We start from the raw sequence: 20,560 nt of genomic DNA, 5'->3' as shown, positions 1-20,560 counted from the left end.
AACCTTGGTCCAAAACAAGGTTAAGAAAGTATTGCGGCTCAGGATAAGAATAGCATCTGGAAGAACAGCAGCTACTTTCATTTGGGAGTAGTTGTGATAGGGAGCTGTGAAGGGCTCAGAACAAGTCAAAGAGTGACTGGTACCGTTGCATGGTGATGGAGGTGTCTCGGGCAGATGTAGTATCTGTAGGAACTGGGATTGGAGAAACAGGGCTGAGTTCCAGGTGCTTGATGAAGTCCAGGAGAACAAGAAGCTCCCAGGCTCAGAAGATAGATACAAATCTTTCCCATGAGATGGTACCTCCTGTCCCTCCTTCACTCTCACTGAAAACATTCCTCCCCTCTAAGTAGGCAGTGCACATGCATAGACCATGTGAACAGAGCCTTGATGACAAAGATGAGCACTTTTTTCTTCCTTTCCTTCTTCTTCTTTTTTTTAAGTAGACTCCATACCCAGTGTGGAGCTTAAACTTACAACCCCGAGATCAAGAGTTGCATGCTCTTCTGACTGAGCTGGCCAGGCACCCCAAAGATGAGCACTTTACTAAACATCACCGAAACCAAGAGGAAATAACCGTGCAGAGGAGAGAAGAGAAGACTTCATCTCAGACATAGAATTAATAGAATAAATAGAACTAGATTTTATAATATGTATAGTTGAAAGCTTGGAGAGAGATGGTCAGTTATTTTATCTACTGAGAATAAGTATTGATCTGAGAAATTAAAATTTTGATCGTCAAGGTGAGACTCAGTAGATGGGCTAAGTGACAGTTTTTCCAGCTGAAGTGCAAATTTATGAGCTGGAAACTAGAGCAGAGAAGTGTTCCTAAGCCCATCATGAGAGGACAAAGTAATAGAAAAGAAAACTAAGACATGGAGGGTAAATGGAGGATTGCCATCTAGTAAGGGTTCCAGAAGGAAGCTGAAGAGAATGCAGGTTGATGATAGTTAAAGAAATAAAGGATCCAGTTTTGAGATGGTTGACCAAACACATACTACCTCTTTCTCCTTCTGCACCAGATCCATAGAAATGATAACACTTTAAGTTAGATGAATAAATTCCCTTTCAAGATGGAAAAGAAAAGGAATATTCTAGACCAGACATCTTTAAGCAAAGGAAATATGTATTAAATGAGAAGTTGCAGAAAGGAGCTGCTCACACTGCCTCACACTGTGAGGTCATCACTATTGCCATGACCCGGAAGCTGCTCTGCCTTCTTTGTCAGAACAGATTCAACATGAGGTCCCCTGGCTAGAAGGCCGCTGCTGGCTAAGATGGCGACTGAACAGTCCTGTGGGAGATGTCTCCATGGCCAAGAACCATGAAAACCCAGAGGAAGCCTAGCACAGCAAAATATAATTAGGAGAACTACACTTTAGCAAGCAGAGCAATGAGAAAGACACTTTAAAAATAAGTCAGTTTAATTTCCTTAGAGGAGCAGGGCTAGACTTTCATGCTTACTACAAGAAGCAGAAGTTAGGAAATGGTCAGCAATAATGAAAATGAAGAATGTGGTGGTTGAACAGGCTCATTGAGTAGGTTATAGCATACTGGATATAGCTGAAGAACAAATTAGTGAACTAAAACAGGGTGAGAAATTCTCTCAAAGCTCAGTATCAAGAGACGTGAGTTTGAAACAAAGGTTGAGGCATTTAGGACCATATGGAAGTTACAGTTTTTATCCAACAGGAGTTGCAAGTGAAGAAAATGAGCTGAGACATGTGAGCCCTTAGGTAGAAAGAGCCTGCTAACTGTCGAGAAGAATACATTTTAAAAAAGAAACAATACAAAAACACGTACCTGTATTGCGGTGATAACAATGAAGAGAAATTCATAGGAGACACCAGACAGAAAAGATTGAGAATCCAAATGATATTAGACTTCATCGCTGGTGTTAATAAAACAGTGGCACAATGTTCTCAAGATGCTGAGAGAAAATAAGTTGGAACCAAAAATTCTCTCCCCCTGCAAACTGTCTTTCAGTAATGAGGGCACTATAAAAACATTTTCAGACTTGAAGGATTTTGACAGCCTTTTGCTGAGAGAACTAATTCAAAGATACACTGCAGTAGGAAAAAAAAAATGTATCAAGAAGGTAAGAATAGGATACAAGAGAGAAGAGGAAGCAGAGAAAGCAGGAAAACAATGTTAAACCTAAATAAATATTGGTTGGAAAATAGAAGATGGCTTTTAGTAAGTTGTAACTTGAATCAGCCATGAGAGCAACATGGAATTACAGACTGAATCCTGGATTTAGGCCAGTGGTTGTGGTTTGGTGCCCCCATAGCATGGGAAGTCTAATGTGGGTCCATTAAAGACGAATAGAACTGATATTTTTGTAAAGGCTGGGACTTTAGAATGGCAGCCTCCTTGGAAAAGAGGGACTGGAAATACTCCACTGGCCTGGAAAAGGTAAAATGGGACTCCCATACAAAAAGCAATCCCTGCTAAAAGTGAACTTGTTACCAAAAATTGTCAGCTCCGTTATGAAATGAGCAGCAAGAGAATCAACAAGTAGGAGCTTTAGTGTGCCAAGAACTGTAGAAAATTCTACATTTAATAAGGGGCGACTGGGTGGTTCAGTTGGTAAAGTGTTGGTCTCATGATTTCTGCTCAGGTCATGCTCTCATGGTTGTGGGATAGAGCTCTGTGTTGGGCTCCAAGCTCAGCACAGAGTCTGTTTGTCCCTCTCCCTCACCGCCCCCCAACCCGCTCACACACACTCTCGCTCTCAAATAAATAAATTTTTAAAATGTTAAAGAAGTAGATTAAGAAATAGTGACATTTTAGAAAGGAATAAGCCAATATGAGAAAGGGCCAAATTGAACTATCAGAAATAAAAAAAATACTAAGGTTAAAGAGGGTTAAATAGCAAATTAGAGACAGCTACAGCAAAAATTAGGGAATGGAAAACATCTGAAGAATTAACCAGGATATAGAATGTTGAACACAGATATAGGGAAATGGAAAATGTGAAGGGCAATTAAAGGACAGATCCGAAAGATCAGCCTAGAATTCTGTACTTAGCAAGTCTATTCAAGAGCAAAGAAGGAAAAAGATATGTTTTTGGAAAAATTCTTAGTGGTTTTACCACCAATAAACCATTGCTGAAGGAATAATAAAATACATACTTTGGGGAAAAAATGAATTAACAAGGAAGAAATGGGATACAAGAAGGAATGGCGCACAGTGGGATTGGTAAATGTGGGTAAATGTAAATAAACATTGTGTATAAAATAATAATAATTGACTAATTTTGGTTTAAAGTAATATATAGCGAGAGAACTACTGTGACATGAATGTAGTTGAGGCATGAGTATAGGTGAAAGATTTTGAGTTAGAGGATGAGAATACAGATGCTAATTAAGATTGTAGTAGGTATTCATCTTAAAATAGTGGAGGTTCCTGGCTTGTCTGAGGATTTAATAGGCTTATGTTTCCTGCTTGGATCTCCTCAGTGGTGGCTTGGAGCTCAGGGTGATGGACTCAAGAGTAATTTGAAGTGAACATGACAGGAATGGCCTCCAAGGCACCAGTCCTGAACTTTTTCCATTAGGCCGTTGTGCTCCCAAGTGACAGGGCCTGTCAGCATGTACCCTGAGCCGAAGCCTGTGCTGTGCGAGCCGTTAGCTTGAGGCTGATTGAAAATACCATCATCTGAGCTCAACAATACATTTTTTCAGAGTATCTTAGTGCCTGGTCCACGGTTGTCTGAGGAAAGCAAGTTTTAGCCCTGCAGGAGCCCACAGTGCAGCCGTAAGAGCATGAGCCATGTCTCGCTCCCTACCTTAGAGTCTGCCCCTCATTTGGAAGCTCAGGGTCCCCATCCCTGACTCAGTGGGGTCTCCCCTCCATGATCCCCACTGTGGTATTTGGTGTCCCCAGTCTGTTGCTGACTCCTTGCGAGAACGTCTCACCGTCCTGGGCTCTCTCTCCTCATCCCTGTGTGTTCCTTCTCTGAGTAATTTCACCTCCACAGGTTGTACTGTGAAAAGAATAAGACACACCTAGTTTATAAGAGCTTTAGTTTCTGCACCTATCAAATTGAGACTTTTTTTAAAATTTGATTTTATTTTTTCAGTGTTCTAAGATTCATTATTTATGCACCATACCCAGTGCTCCATGCAATATGTGCCCTCCGTAATACCCACCACCAGGCCCTCCCAACCTCCCACCCCTCCCCAAAACCCTCAGTTTGTTTCTCAGAGTCCACAGTCTGTCAAGGTTTGTCTCCCCCTCCAATTTCCCCCAACTCTCTTCTCCTCTCCTTCTCCCCATGTCCTCAATGTTATTCCTTGTGCTCCACAAGCAAGTGAAACCATATGATAATTGACTCTCTCTGCTTGACTTATTTCACTCAGCATAATCTCTTCCAGTCCCGTCCATGTTGATACAAAAGTTGGGTACTCATCCTTTCTGATGGAGGCGTGATACTCCTTTGTATATATGGACCATATCTTCTTTATCTATTCATCTGTTGAAGGGCATCTTGGTTCTTTCCGCAGTTTGGCGACTGTGGCCATTGCTGCTATGAACATTGGGGAACAGATGGCCCTTCTTTTCACTACATCAGTATCTTTGGGTTAAATACCCAATAGTGCAATTGCAGGGTCATAGGGTAGCTCTATTTTTAATTTCTTAAGGAATCTCCACACTGTTTTCAAATTGAGACTCTTAACATCTAATTGATGAGACTATAGGGAGGGCTAAAGGAGCCTTTTTGTGCAAAAGCCCCTGTCAGGTATGTGACACTACATTCTTAATAACCGTAGCTCCCAGTTCAGGACAAAAAAACGGCAGAAAGCAACCACTACAAGAGTAGACTCAAAGAGTATCTTGACAAAAAGGGAAACAAAATGAAATGAGTATAGGAAAACGAAACCTAAAAAAGTAAGAAAGAGGGGCTCCTGGGTGGCTCAGTGGGTTAAAGCCTCTGCCTTCGGCTCAGGTCATGATCCCAGGGTCCTGGGATCGAGCCCTGCATCGGGCTCTCTGCTCCTCTCTCTCTCTCTGCCTGCCTCTCTGCCTACTTGTGATCTCTCTCTGTCAAATAAATAAATAAAATCTTAAAAAAAAAAAAAAGTAAGAAAAGATAAAGATATAGGGAAAGTAAGGAAATAAATAATGAAAAAATGATATAATAAGCTACGAAATAAATAAAAGTATAATAGTAATAGTAAATTAACTAAATTTTCCAGATAAAAAGCAGTAGTTGTCAAATGGATATTTTAAAAGATTGGACTTTATGCTGTTTATAAGAGACAGTGGGAAAAAAAGATACAAAAAGGTTGAACGTTAAGGATAAAAAGGACATACAGGCAAAGTACCAATGAAAGAAATTTATTGAAAGTCTATTAATCTCAGAAAATAGATTTCAGAGCAAAAATCTTTACCAGAGAAGCTAAAATGGTACATTTTACACTTTGTGTATTTGGTCACAATAAAAAATTTTTTTTACCAGATATAGTTTGCCAGAGATAAAAAGATGCAGTTAACAATTCCACAGAAATAATACACATTCACTAATGTAGCTATAAAATACATAAATAATATTAATAGGGCACAATAAGAAGTTGAAAAATACATTATTAAAATGGTAATCTTAACACACTTCTCTCAGCAACTGTTAGAATCATTAGACAAAAAAAAGACTATAGAAAATTTGAAAGTACCCAATAATTAATGATTACACATTCTTTCCAAACGCACACAAAAAATTGATCACATTAAGGAAGCCTCAAAAGAGAATTAGTATTATATAGACTATAGTCTGTGACTGTAATGCATTTGGCTTAGGAATCAATTAACAGAAAGATGACAAGAAGAAAACCGGTAGATTGGTTATTGAACGTTGAGTTGATAATGAACAAATTCCTAGAACAACCTTACTTACCAAAGCTGGCTCAAGATATAATAAAAAACCCAAATAGTATAATCATTAAAGAATTGAATTAGTAGCATAAAAGCTTTATAAAGTAATCAATCAGGCCCGAATGACTTAAAATGAGTCTCTCTCTCTTTTTTTTTAAAGATTTTAATTATTTTAAATTGTTTATTTTATTTGTCAGAGAGCACACATAAGCAGGCACACATAAGTGTCAGGCAGAGGCAGAGAGAGAAGCAGGCTCCCTACTGAGCAAGGAGCTTGACACGGGACTCGATCCCAGGACTCTGGGATCATGACCTGAGCTGAAGGCAGCGGCTTAACCCACTGAGCCACCCAGGCGTCCCTTGATATGAGTTTCAACAAGCATTCAAAGAAAAGATTAATTCTAGTATTATGTCAAACTTCCCAGATTCCAGAAAAAATAATGAGCATTCCAGTTTCATTTTGAGGCTAGCATAACCTTCATACCAAAACCTTATGAGGACAGCAAGAAAGGAAAATTATAAGCTGTTTTCATGAACAGGAATGAAAACCTAAAGAAAGTAATATGAAACTGAATCTAGCAGTATATACGAAAGATAATACATCAGGACCACACTGGTTTTATTCCAGCAATTAAAGATAAATTATTATAACTTAACCAAATTCATAGATTGATTAAGTCCATATAATCATTTCAAAAGACTTACATAAAAGATTTAATAAAACCCAATATCCATCAGTAACTTAAGTATGCACACAAATAGGCCAAAAAAAACTCTTCAAACAAAAAACCTTAGCAACCTAATATATTTATAAAAACTGATAGTATCTATTATATTTACTGTTGAAATTATTTAAGATTATAAATTAAACAAAGAAACTTGGCTGTCACCACTTCCATTTAGCATTTCATTGGTAGTCCTAAGCAGCATAATAAATACGGAAAAGATGTTTGAATTGAAAGGAAACAAAATTGTCATTATTTGAAGATGACTGTTAATGTAGGAAGTCTGAAAGAATCTTCTGATAAATCAGTAGAGTTATAAATTTCTCTGCGTCGGGACGCCTGGGTGGCTCAGTGGGTTAAAGCCTCTGCCTTCGGCTCAGGTCATGATCTCAGGGTCCTGGGATCAAGCCCCGCTTCGGGCTCTCTGCTCAGCGGGGAGCCTGCTTCTCTTCCTCTCTCTCTCTGCCTGCCTCTCTGCCTACTTGTGATCTCTGTCAAATAAATAAAATCTTTAAAAAAAAATTTCTCTGCATCAAAGGGCACAAACAGAACATAGTGAAGAGGCAGATGATGGAATGGGAGAAAATATTTGCATATCGTATATCTGATTCGATATCCAGAATATAGAAAGGTTCATATCCAGAATATAGAAAGAATTATAACTCAACAACAAAAAAACAAGTAACTTAATTGAAAAATGGGTTAGGGACTTGAATGAACATTTCTCCAAAGGTGATATAAAAATAGCTAACAAACATATGAAAAGATAAGTGACATCACTAAGTAGGGAAATGCAAATCAAAGCCACAATGGGATATTCTTCACAACTATTAAGATTGTTACTATTTAAAAAAAGAAAAAGTGTTGGTGAGTATGTAGAGAAATTAGAACCCATCTTTGGTGGGCTGTAAAATTGTGCAGCCACTATGGGAAACAGCATGGAGGTTTCTTAAAAAATTAAAGATAGAATTACTAATAATTCTACTTCTGGTTATATACCAAAAGAATTGAAAATACAGCCTTGAGACACTTATACACCTATGTTCATAATAACATTATTTACAGTAGCTGAAACTTGAAAGCAACTCAAGTGTCTATTGATGGATGAATGGATAAACAAAATGATTCCATATGGTATACAATGGAATATTACTCAGCCTTGACAAAGAAAAGAAATTCTGAAACATGCTCCAACATGGATGAACCTTGAGGACATTATTCTCAGTAATAGAAGCCAGCCACAGAAAGGCAAATACTGTATGATTCTACTTACATGAGGTTATCTAACCTTCACCTCAGGTTATGATCCTCAGGTCCTGGGATCAAGCCCCACATTGGGCTCCCTGTTCAGCGGGGAGCCTTCTTCTCGCTCTCCCTCTACTGCTCCCCCTGCTTGTGCTCTCTCACTCTTTCAATCAAATAAATAAATAAAATCTTAAAAAAAAATAACAAGTGGAAATTCAAAGGGTCAGAAATAATGAATACACTCCTAAAGAAAATTGTAAGGTAGTACTTGAGAAGATATGAGGAAGCTACAGTTAAATCCACGTTACACTGTATGGAGATAGAAATGGAATACTGAGTAGAAAACAAATGAACTATTTATTAAATGGACCTGTGGCAATTGATTATCTCTAAAGAATAAAATTGGATTTGGGGCGCCTGGGTGGCTCAGTGGGTTAAGCCGCTGCCTTCGGCTCAGGTCATGATCTCAGGGTCCTGGGATGGAGCCCCGCATCGGGCTCTCTGCTCAGCAGGGAGCCTGCTTCCTCCTCTCTCTCTGCCTGCCTCTCTGCCTGCTTGTGACCTCTCTCTGTCAAATAAATAAATAAATAAAATCTTTAAAAAAAAAAAAAAGAATAAAATTGTATTCTTTCCTCATACTTACCAAAAAGTCAGTTCTAAGTAGAATCAAATTAAGTACAAAGGAGAAAAACTATAAAACTTTAGAAGACAATGTGGGACAATATCTTTATGACCTCAGGGAAGGAATATTTCTTACGATATAAAAAGCACAAAATATAAAGGAAAAGATTAATAAATCAGGACTGCAGTTATGGTAAAGATATCAGGTCGTCAAAAACAAGCCTTAAAGTAGGAGTTATTTGTGAGACATAACTTCCGTAGGGTTACAATACAAAAAATATAAAGAGCTCTTACAGGGTGCCTGGGTGGCTCAGTCAGTTAAGTGTCTGCCTTCGGCTCAGGTCATGATCTCCGGGTCCTAGGATCCAGCCACCCTATGGCGCTCCCTGCTCTGTGGGAAATCTGCTTCTCCCTTTCCCTCTGCCCTGCCCCCAGCTTGTGCTCTCTCATTCTCTCAAATGAATGAATAAAATCTTTAAGAAAAAAAAAAAGAACTCTTACAAATCAATAAGAGGCAGGCAACCTGTTGAAACATTACACCAAAGACAGGACTAGACAGGAAAAGGCATGTCACAGGAGAAACCCAAATGGCTCGTAAACACTCAAAACGATGCTCAGTCTTTCTGGTGATCAGGGCATTGCAAATTAAAACCACATTGCCATTTATCACCCGCTAGATTGGCAAATGTTAAAATATCTGACAATAGTAAGGGTTAGCCAGAATGCGGAGATTTAGGAAGCCTCTCACACAGCTGACGGAGTGGAAATTAGTGTAACCACTTTGTAAAAACAAGTTGGCAGTGCCCAGTAAAATTGAATGTGCATAACTCACGATCGGGTAATTCCACTCTGATGAAACTCTTACACATGTCCACCAGGAGACGTGGACAAGAAAGTTTATAGCCACATAGTGAGAGTGAAAAGATGGAAACAACCCAAATGTCCATCAGCTATGGAGTGGATATATAAATTATGATGTAATTAAGCAGCGAAATACAATCCGTTGATGAAAAAATGTAGGACTTACAGTTACATGAATCAATACGGATGATCCGTAACGTAATTTTAAGTGAAAGCATCAAGTTGCAGAAAAATATACCTAAGTCTATATAGATTTTAAACATGTGTTAAATAAATCATGTATTACTTGTACATAATTGCTGAAATGGTAAAATCAAAGACGTGATTAATACAAAATCCAGGGTCTAGGTTACCAGGAGAGGAGCAGGTGTGGTGGGGGAGGTGGCTGTTAGCGTAAGATCCCCCAGCAAGCTTGAGTGACTGCTGTGTTTCTCTTTCTCAGGCAGAATCGTGGATAGGTGGATATTTGTTTTATAACTTTTTAAACTGTACATACACATTTTATACATTCTGATACAGTTTTTAAATATTATAACCTGTAGTATTTTTAAGAGATAGTAGGACATGTTTTCAAATTAGGTAATGTGGATTATTGGAGATGCACAGATTTTGAAAATCATCACCTAAGAGTCTGTTGGGAGGAGTTTTCCTTTTTCAGGTTAAGGCTTCTTCATGTATTTATTAGTTTGTGAGTTCAAGTGATGGGAAAGGTACAGAGACGTTAAGTGGTGTCTCTGGCAGAGTGGCTTAAACGAGGTCTGTGGAAGGCACCCGTCCCTGCACCCGGGCCGCTTTTCTTCCTTCCTCACTTCTGTAAATATTTAGTGACTGACTGCCAAGTCCTGGGCATTGTCCTAGGGTCCCAGGAGTCAGAGAGGCCATGTGTCTAGCTTGGAGCTTCTGGCAGTTTTCGGGTTCATGCTCACAGATTTTGTTAATCTTAGCCTCCTAAACTAATGAGATAGCAAAATTCACTTCAGGTCCGTATCATAACTTACTCTTTCTTATCGTTTTAAGGAAGTCATTTATTTACATATTTAGACAACCTAGTTGAATGCATTGTCTGTAAAATTTTCAGATTAATATATCCTTTTTGGTCTGGTCCTAGCCCAGTTAATATTCTAATTCCTGTATATATTTATTCTCAGTTTTTTCCCTTTCTGTGCATCTCAAAGCTCTTGATATGTTCTAATTCTTTGGAATTGACTTTGATGTACTAATTTTACCTTTCTGTGTATATTTTTGAGACTCAAAGTTGGATCTGATCTTAAACCTTGACTTTAAAGCAGCATTTTCAAAAGCATTACAAGCATACTGCTAGAGATTATAAGGTGATACGAAGGGAAACATTATTTATTTTAATAGTCATGTGATTAATTTAATTTATAATTTTATTATAAATATACATATGAAACCTGCGGTTTCATGGTTGTTTTTGCTCAGGATGCAATCAAGTCAAGTCTCTCTGATAATCCATCTCGCATAGACTGCGTGAACTGATGGCCCAGCTGTTCTCAGACACAGCAAAATATGAAATTAATATCCGGACTACAGATGTAGTGTTTAGTTATAACAGTGAATCAAGGTATTCTCTGATGTCCTCTGTCTCCTACTTGTGTTGTAACTCAGAAAATAAGCATACGTGGTTTGGTCAGGAAGAAGCAATCTAGAAAATTCATCTAGGCAAATTGTTCAAATAACATATTTTGTTATAGGACAGGGTCTGGACTATAAAGATGAATGAGACCTAGACCCTGCCTTTCAGGACCACCAGTTTCACAGAGATAGGCACGTAAAAAGTGCACCATAGTGTGGAAAGCGCAATTGTGGAAACGTCCATAGTAAACGGGTAGCTGGAAATGTGGTCTCTGACTTACGGAGCCAGGAGGAAAGCCTGCCCAGGGCAAGGCTTCAAAGTAGTCTTGAGAACGGAGCAGGAAACTTGCAGAAAAATAGACCAGCAGAGGGCAACGTCAGAAAGGCCTATGCCAAGGTACAGAGACCACAGGAACATGGCCTTTGGGCCAAATGACGTCTCATCATTGATGCTGGTGTGAGAAGAGGTGGGAGCCAGATATGAAGGCTTTTATAAGGACTGTGATGGTGCGCATTTAGATCTTATTCTGTAAGGGATTATCAGCCTTTGAGAGGTGTTAGGAGGAAAAGTGACACACGGTCTGAGGCAGTGTAGAAAACAGAAGGATCAAGTCACATTTTAGCCCGTCATCTGGTAAAAGGAGGATATGGAAACCACTTAGAGGGAATGTTTAGAGTTTCTGCCTTATATGACTTTTAGGAAATTAGGCTTCATTTAGATTTTGCCCAGAATTTAATGTGTTGAAGGGGTTAGTGATAGGTGATTTGGAGCCAAAATATGAAGTTTCTGAAGAAATTGATATTATTCAGTCTGTATATTAAAAAGGTATTAACTTTCCCTACATAGTCTTTTTTTTCTTTTTCTTTTAAGATATATTTTAGGAAGAGTGAGCCAGAGAGAGCAGGGGGGAGGAGAGGGAGAAGAAGAATGCTCAGTGCTCAGTGCTCAGACTCCATGCTGAGTGCAGAGCTCAACATGGGGCTCAATCCTATGACCCTGAGGCCATGACCCGAGCCAAAATCAAGAGCCAGATACTTAACTGACTGGGCCACCCCGGTGCCCTGTCTTTCTCTACCTAGTCTTTCCCCCCCCCTTAAAGATTTTATTTATTTGTTAGAGCACAAGCACAGGGAGAGGCAGAGGCAGAGGCAGAGGGAGAAGCAGGCTCCCCACTGAGCAAGGAACCCGACGTGGGGCTCAATCCCAGGACCTGGAGATCATGACCTGAGCTGAAGGCAGCGGCTTAACCATCCGAGCCACCCGGGTGCCCTTCTCTACATAGTCTTAAAGGCAAAGACAGTTTGCTTATTTTGTGTGTTTAACACATGCGAGCAGCATATAAAAGTTCAGTGGAGGGACGCCTGGGTGGCTCAGTTGGTTAAGCAGCTGCCTTCGGCTCAGGTCATGATCCCAGCGTCCTGGGATCGAGTCCCACATCGGGCTCCTTGCTTGGCGGGGAGCCTGCTTCTCCCTCTGCCTCTGACTGCCATTCTGTCTGCCTGTGCTCGCTTGCTCTCCTCTCTCTCTGACAAATAAATAAAATCTTTAAAAAAAAAAAAAAGTTCAGTGGAGATGCAGTACTGATATGACACACAACGGCAAACAAGTTCTGTTTTTCAGTTAGAGTGGGACATATGGCAGTACGCTGCAGAGTGAGTAGAATGAAATATTTACACCTTTTTGCAGTTAATATCCTTCCAAGGAAATCTCAACAACCCTGTTATTTAAAGGGAATTGGGTGGGCGATCGTATCAGGGTATGATGAGCCTCCTTTATATATGGGTTTCTGATGTAAGTATTCTGAATAACTTAATTGTAGCATATTGTTTACTTTTGGGCATATTTACTGTTAAATCTGATCTCACTAGTCTTTGGATTTGCTGTATATTGTTCTACCTTACAGAGAAATGTATTAGTATGCCAGCTTATTCTTGTACCTTCGCGAATTTATAGTCACGCGTCTGAGGCTGACTGCCTGTGGGTGTGAGGGCACTCGTCTGTGTCTGTACACATAGCCAGACCCTTAGCACCAAATGTTCTGCCTCACGTTTATTTTGGGAATATTCTCTTAATAGGCACGTTTTGGGATGTGACTTAGTCAGCTAATTTGCTAACATTCAAAAGCCATGAGCTCTCAGCATTATCTTAGCCTTTTAATATTTTAGTCCAGCAAAAATTTCTGACTCTGATTGGGAAATTAACTATAACATCTTACCAAAAATGATCCAAAAGCATCAAAAGAGAGAGTTCATGCAAAGGGTACAGAGAGATGTTCACAAGGGAAGTTAACATTAACTTAAGAGTGCATAGTAGAAAGGAGGGAGTAAGCATAGAAATGAAGGAACACAAGTGACCTTGGAACAACAGTAGGTTTCTTTCTCTAGGTCCAAATAATGTTGATTATAATGCATCTTAGGTTCTATTTCAAAAGATATTTTCTGAAGTTCTTGTCACCAAGTTCTTTTGAAATTCTTTTCCATTCTTTTGAAGATTTAATTTATTTCCTTATTTTCTACTTTGACACAGAAATCCCCTGCAAAGAAGCTGAGCCATGCAATTAGTAAATCTTTGGGGTGCGTGCCCACCAGAGAACCCCCGCATCCTGTTTTTCCTGAGCAACCAGAGAAACCACTTGACCTTGCAAATATAGTGTAAGTATACACCTAGGGATGGACATGGGTTATACTGAAATGGAGACCTTGCTGAATCCTTTCGGATAAAAGCAACTTCACGTAACATGAACATTGAACCTTCTGGTTTTTACTTTACTTTTGGGGAACTCAGGACCTCAAGATTTCATTTCTTTAAGTCACCATAAATATTTACATGGAAGCTTAGCTGCTGAGCCCAGAGCCTAAGTAATTAATGATCTCAAACAGAAGCATTAATTAATATATTGAAGAGTAATTATTGAACTGCTTTTAGCAAGGTTGCCTTTTTTTGTTTGTGTGTTCTTCCATAATCAGTGGTAGAGATCCTTTCTTCACTGCAGCAGTAATGCCCATAGTTATTTTTATAATTAGTTTGGGCAACATGGAATTGAAAATCAACTTCTTATGCTTCTTTGTATTGAGAGAAAATTAGGAAACATAAGATTGTATTCTATAAATAAAACTAGTGTTTTATTTTTACTTTCTTTGAATATTCATGCTAAATGAAAGAAATTCAGACAGGAACCAAAAAGAGAAGTAGAGAAAGAGGAAGAGTAAGGAGAAGGAGAAATAAGGAAGTGTTAAGATTCAGCCTCTAAACTAAGATTCTTTACTCTGAATTAAATGGTGATGTTATGTGTCCTCCTGGATAAAGTCAGTAGTGGTTTTGTTTTGTTTTTAGAGAGGGGGCAAGGGCAGAGGAGAGAGAGAATCTTAAGCAGGCTCCACACCCAGCAAGGAGCCTGACACAGGGCTCGAGCTCACAACCCTGAAATCATGACCGGAGCTTAAATCAAGAGTCAGATGCTTGACCAACTTAGCCACCCAGGTGCCCCAAAGTCAGTAGGTTTGTTTTTGTGGTTTTTTTTTTTTTTTTTTAAGATTTTATTTATTTATTTATTTGACAGATCACAAGTAGGCAGAGAGGCAGGCAGAGAGAGAGAAGCAAGGAAGCAGGCTCCCCACTGAGCAGAGAGCCCGATGCGGGGCTCGATCCCAGGACTCTGGGATCATGACCTGAGCCGAAGGCAGAGGCTTTAACCCACTGAGCCACCCAGGCGCCCCATCAGTAGGTTTTTGACCATAATTAGTCTTTATTGGGTGTTGACAGGTTTTTCTATTGGAGTAGACATCTGTTTTCTTTGACCTCCCTCTAAAACACTTAGGGTTCTTGATCTTTTCTTTTCTTTCTCATTCAATAATTTGAAAGACTTTTATTAAAATAGTATATACATATAAATTCGAAATTTAATAATACAGCAAAACATATAATAAAGTACAGCACATCCTCCCACGCTTCCTTATGCTTTGTCTAGGTTTCTGACCAATGAGATCTCTCTGCGTTTGCATAGTAACTTGTTTCAGAGCCATCTATTGGATGATCTGTCGTTCCCCGCCTCCCCCCGCTCCCCCCCGCCCCCCCCCCCCCCCCCCCCCCCCCCCCCCCCCCCGTCGACCTAACACGCCGTGGATGTCATAAATGAAGCGTCCTAAGTGCGTGGTCTGGTTCTGGGCTCTCCTCTTCCTGTGGCCCAACGGCCTGTCCTTATGCCAACATCATACTATCTTAGTGACTATAAGGGGTTAAATAATATTTTTAGGAGGGTCTTGTCTATTCTTTGCCCTTTGCTCTTCCATATAAATTTTAGAATCGGCTTATTGAGTCCCTCACAAAATTTTGTTTGGATCTTGATCAGAGATTCATTGGATCTAGAGATCAAATTGGGGAGAATTGACGTCTTCCGTGTCATGAATGTGCTGTCTTTCCATTTATTTAAATGTCATTTTGTGCTTTTCAGTAAAGCTTTACAATTTTCACCAGAAAGGTATATACGTTAGATTAATTCTTCTGTACTTTTAAAGGTTCTTCTGTACATTTGTTGATGTTGCACATGTGCCTTTTTTTTTCTACAGTTTTTTTGAGATATAATTTACATGTGATTAAATGCACCCACTTTTTTTTTTTAAATGCACCCACTTTAAGTGTACAATTCAATGAGTTTTGGCAAATGTATGCAGTCATGCAAATGGTGTTTTCATGGAATTATGTTTCTCAGCAGTGTATTGCTGGTATGTGGAAATGCAAATTGTTTCTGTATCTTAATCCACTATCTGGTTATCTTACCTGATGTACTCATTAATTCTAGTAATTTTTACTCAGATTTTTTTGGATTTCCTATAAATAATTATATCACCTGTGAATAATGATTGTTTTGTTTTTTTCCCTCCCACTCCTTGTAGTTTTAAATATTAATCATACTTTATTTTTTCCCTTTTGGTCTTCTTGCACTGGCTGAACCTCCAGTGCAATATTGAACAAAAGTAGTTCAGTAGGCAATCTCTTGTTGTTGCTAATCCCGAGAGACAGCTTTCAGCATTCATTTAGTGTGTTATTTGATGTAGGTTTTGTAGAAACTGTTTATCAGATAAAAAGAGCTTCCCTTGTATGCCTCGTTTGCTAAGAGTGCTTTTTTTTGGGTCATGAATGGATGTGGAATTTTATCAAAGACTTTTCTGCCTTGAAATGATCATGAGAGTTTCTTTATTCTATTAATATAGTGAATTATATGAATTTTTTTTAAACAGCCATACATTCCTAGAATAAACATAAGTTGACTCTCCTTGTAATACACTGCTAGGTTTCATTTGCTAATGTTTTGCCTAGATTTTGTCTATGTTTAAAAGTTAAATTGTCCTGTAATTTCCTGTTTTATTTTCTTTTTAGGGCAAAGTTTGCCCAGTTTGCTGTCTTAAAAAGTTGAAGAGCATTCTCTTTTTATGTTTTTTGAAACAGCTTATTTAAAATTGGAATTATTTGCTCCTTCAACTTTTGGTGAAATTCACCAATGACGTTATCTCTGCCAAAAGGCTCCTTTGTGGGAAAATTCTGAACTGTGAATTCTATTTTTAAAACAATTATAAGGGGCGCCTGGGTGGCTCAGTGGTTTAAGCCTCTGCCTTCGGCTCAGGTCATGATCCCGGGGTCCTGGGATTGAGCCCCAATTCGGGCTCTCTGCTCGGCAGGGAGCCTGCTTCCCTTCCTCTCTCTCTGCCTGCTCTCTGCCTACTTGTGTTCTCTCTCTGTCAAATAAATAAATAAAAATCTTAAAAAAAAAAATAAATAAAAATAAAAAAAAATAAAACAATTATAAGACCTAATTCTTATTTCTTTTTGAGTCACTTTAGAACATTTTTTATTTATAGGAATGTGTGAGTTTCATTTGAATTTTCAAAGTTATTGGCACAAAGTTCATAACATGTGTCTGTGGTGTGTGTACTAATGTCTCTTTTAAATTCCTCTTTCATATATTTATGGTTTTTCTCTCTCTTTGGTTTTTCCTTGAACACATCTTGCCATAGGTTTGTCCCTTCTATTGGACTTCTAGAGGACCAACTTTTGGTTTTGATGATTCTCTTACTGTATGCATTGTATTTTTGAATATTATTTGTTTCCAACCTTATCTTTATTATTCCTTTTGTTACAGTTTCTTTGGGTTTATCTTGCTACTCTCTTTCTAACTTCTTTTTTTTTTTTTTTTAAGATTTTATTTATTCGACAGAGAGTAAGAAAGCACAGGCACGGGGGGAATGGCAGAGGCAGAGGGAAAGGGAGAAGCGGACTCCCCGCTCAGCAGGGAGCCCTATGCGGGACTTAATCCCTAGGATCATGACCCAAGCTAAAGGCAATTGTTCAACCAGCTGAGCCACCCAGGCATCCCTCTTTCTAACTTCTTCAAAGATATGGTTAAGTTACTCATTCCAGGTACCCCCCGCCCCGCAATATAAGCATTTTAAGATTATGAATGTGCCCAATTTTTCTTATGTAATTTTGTATTGTTCTAAATATTTTCAAAGTTGTGATAAGAATTCTTCTTTAAAAATACTATACTTTTGGGGCACCTGGGTGGCTCAGTGGGTTAAGCCTCTGCCTTCGGCTCAGGTCATGATCTCAGGGTCCTGGGATTGAGCCCCGTATCGGGCTCTCTGCTCATCAGGGAGCCTGCTTCCTGCTCTCTCTCTTTCTGCCTACTTGTGATCTCTCTCTCTCTCAAATAAATAAATAAATAAAATATTTTTTTAAAAAATACTTTACTTTCTTTTTTCTTTTCTTTTTTTTTTTTTTAATTTTCTTTTCTTTTTTTTAAAGCAATCTCTGCACCCAGCATGGAGCTCACACTCAAAACCCTAAGGTCAAGCGTTGCACACTCTATGAGCTAAGCCAGCCAGGCACCCAAGCAGAATACTTTCTTAATTTCCAAACATATAAGGATTGTTTAGTTGCCTTTTTGTTATTAATTTTTAGTTTAATTTTATTTTGGTCTAATAAGTGGTCCGGACTATTCAATTCTTTCAAATTTGTTTTGACATGCTTATTATGTGTAATATGTGATCCAGTTTTTATTATGTTCCTAGTAGGCCTGAAAAATAATGTTAATTCTGTGCTTGTTTGGTTTAGAGTTCCTAGTGAGTGAATGTATGTCCATTAGGTCAAGTTCGTTAATCCTGTTGTTCATATCTTCAAAACTACACATATTTCACTAAGAAATTGAAAATTTGTTCTTATCTAGTGACTATCTTTATTCCTAATAATTCTGTTTGTTCTCAAATCTGTTTTATTTGCTAAACATCTTTTAGTGTCTTTTGCTTGTATGTGCCTAGTGTAACTTTCCCCATCCTTAAACTTTTAACTTTTCTGTGTCCTTAAGTGTTCAGGATGCTTCTTGTAAATTGTAAGTGGATTTTAAAAATCTAGTCTGACAACCTGCCTTAACTGGTGAGTTTGGTCCATTTAAATGTATTACTATAATATTGTTATTATTGTAATTAGTCATTATAAGTAAAATTGGCTTTCATTATTGCAGTTATAAAAGTATTACTACTGTGATAATTGGACTTTTTTCTACTATCTTATTTTATGCTATTTATATTTTTAAAAATTCCCCTTTATTTGCATACCCCACCCCGGTCACCCTTTCCTCAGGGATAATCATTCTAATATATTCATTGTATATCTTTTTACCAGGACATATTCTTGAAAACTAGGTAGCATTTTGTACGTTCTTTTAAAAAATTTATGTCAAGTGGCACTCTGCAGATTTTACTTACCCATTCTTCCTACCCAGCTGCCTTCAGATCTCTGCCTCCACATTAAACGATGCAGTAAACCCCTCAGATGGACTGGGCAAGAGTTTCTTTAAACCGGGGGTCACGAGTTAACGTATATCCTGACCAGAGGAAGTGTGCTGGGGATTCTGTTACTTTAGTGTAGACCTTCCTTTAACCTCTCCCATCTGAATTCAGGCCGCATTCGGCTGCCTCTCCCTGCTGTGCCTGAATTCAGAGACTTTCGGATCAGTTTCACTAGCAAGTCACCTTCATTTTTCACCAGGCCTAGAAAAGAGGAATCTTGGGCTATGTGGTTTTGGGGAGGGGACCGAAAGAGACAGGAGGTGTTCTGCTTCTTAGGTGGACTTTCAACCAGCCCTCTTATTGGTAATGCAGCCCCTCTCCGCTCTTTCTGAGGCACCAAGCATCTCTAACGACTGAGCATTCCTGATCCTGTCTCAGGAGGACTCCATGTCCCTTGTCTCAGGAGGACTGAGCCCTCCTCGTCTCTAGTTTCTGTTGGCAGTTTAGTATGAATTCAGTCTAGGACTGAGAGTTTAAGTATTGGAACCTTGAATTTTTGTTATAGATTCTTACCATTTTATATTTGCCTCAAGTCTTTTTTTTTTTTTTAAATACTTTATAGGTCAAGTTGTGGTTTCCTGTGTCTTTCCTAATCCCGTTACCTTTTCTCACCCCATAGAGTAGCCGCTAACATTATTTTGGTATTTATTACTCTATACATGTTCTAATACTGTTACCAGATGTTCATGCACCCATAAAATAACATATTTTTTAAAACTTTGTATAAATGGTTATGCTCTACATATACTTTTGTAAGTATATTACTTTATTAAATAGTATGTTTTTGAGATTTACCCAGAATCTCAGATGGCATTCCAGCGAATGACTGTACAATAAGTAGTCCATTCTCCTATCTATCGACAGACATTGAACTTGTTTCTAGTTTTTCACTACCATCTAGAATGCAGCTGTGAGCATTCTTATACAGAGAATTTCTCGAAGGTATGAGTGTAACTGCTGGGTCCTAAGATAGGAATATCGCATAATCAAGATAGATTATGTGATAATGCAGTAGAAAATTAACCCCCAAGCCTCCTGGTTCAACACATGGATGTTTATTTGTCACTCATGCAAAGTCCCTCGTGGATGGGAAGGACTCTGGAACAGCTGAACTAGGGATAGTGGCTCCGTGGTTTAGGCTGCTTCAGTTTTTGGCTCATCATCTTAATGTGAGGTCTCATTGATCCCTGCAGCAGGGGAAGGGAGCCTATGGGGAGCTCATACCCATCTTCTTGTATTCAGAAGTGACACGTGTCATTTCCCTTACAACTCTACCTAACTTCACGGGTATGTCATCTTCCACATACCTAGGAACGAGAGGAGAACTAGATATTAGTCAGCTCTAGTAATATATACGCAAGTGTCTTCATCTTTACTAGGTGTTATCGGACTAGGCATTACCTAGAACTCAGATTTTATATTTCAAGTATTTATTAATCTAAATTGTTCCCAAGGCAAAATATAGTCAGCAGGCCACTCAGAAAACACAATATAGGGGCGCCTGGGTGGCTCAGCAGGTTAAGCCTCTGCCTTCGGCTCAGGTCATGATCCCAGGGTCCTGGGATCGAGCCCCACATTGGACTCTGCTCAGCAGGGAACCTGCTTCCCCCTCTCTCTCTGCCTGCCTTTCTGCCTACTTGTGATCTCTGTCTGTCAAGTAAATGAATAAAATCTTAAAAAAAAAAAAGAAATGTTTATTTTAAAAAGAAAACACAATATAGCTTCCTTTTTAGATTTTGATGAAACTTTGAGCAATTAATCCTATTTGGGTTGACTAGACAACTTTTAAAGTCCCTTTC

The 20,560-nt window shown here is 38.8% G+C and overlaps 1 protein-coding gene across 10 annotated transcripts in view; it reads left to right on the top strand.

The window, feature by feature from the left end:
• DTNB (dystrobrevin beta) overlaps window positions 1–20,560 on the top strand; it is a 238,112-nt gene that overhangs the window by 110,136 nt on the left and 107,416 nt on the right. For all 10 annotated transcript variants that reach the window (XR_007130044.1, XM_047745316.1, XM_047745315.1 and 7 more), the window contains one exon: window positions 13,447–13,571. Coding sequence is in view for 9 of the 10 variants with exons in the window: in XM_047745316.1 (XP_047601272.1) it covers window positions 13,447–13,571 (125 nt within the window). In the remaining variant the exon portion in view is untranslated. The remainder of the gene's footprint in view (window positions 1–13,446; window positions 13,572–20,560) is intronic.

This window comes from Lutra lutra, chromosome 9 (assembly GCF_902655055.1).
Source record: "Lutra lutra chromosome 9, mLutLut1.2, whole genome shotgun sequence".
Lineage (NCBI taxonomy): Eukaryota > Metazoa > Chordata > Mammalia > Carnivora > Mustelidae > Lutra > Lutra lutra.
This window is presented reverse-complemented; position numbering and strand designations above follow the sequence as displayed.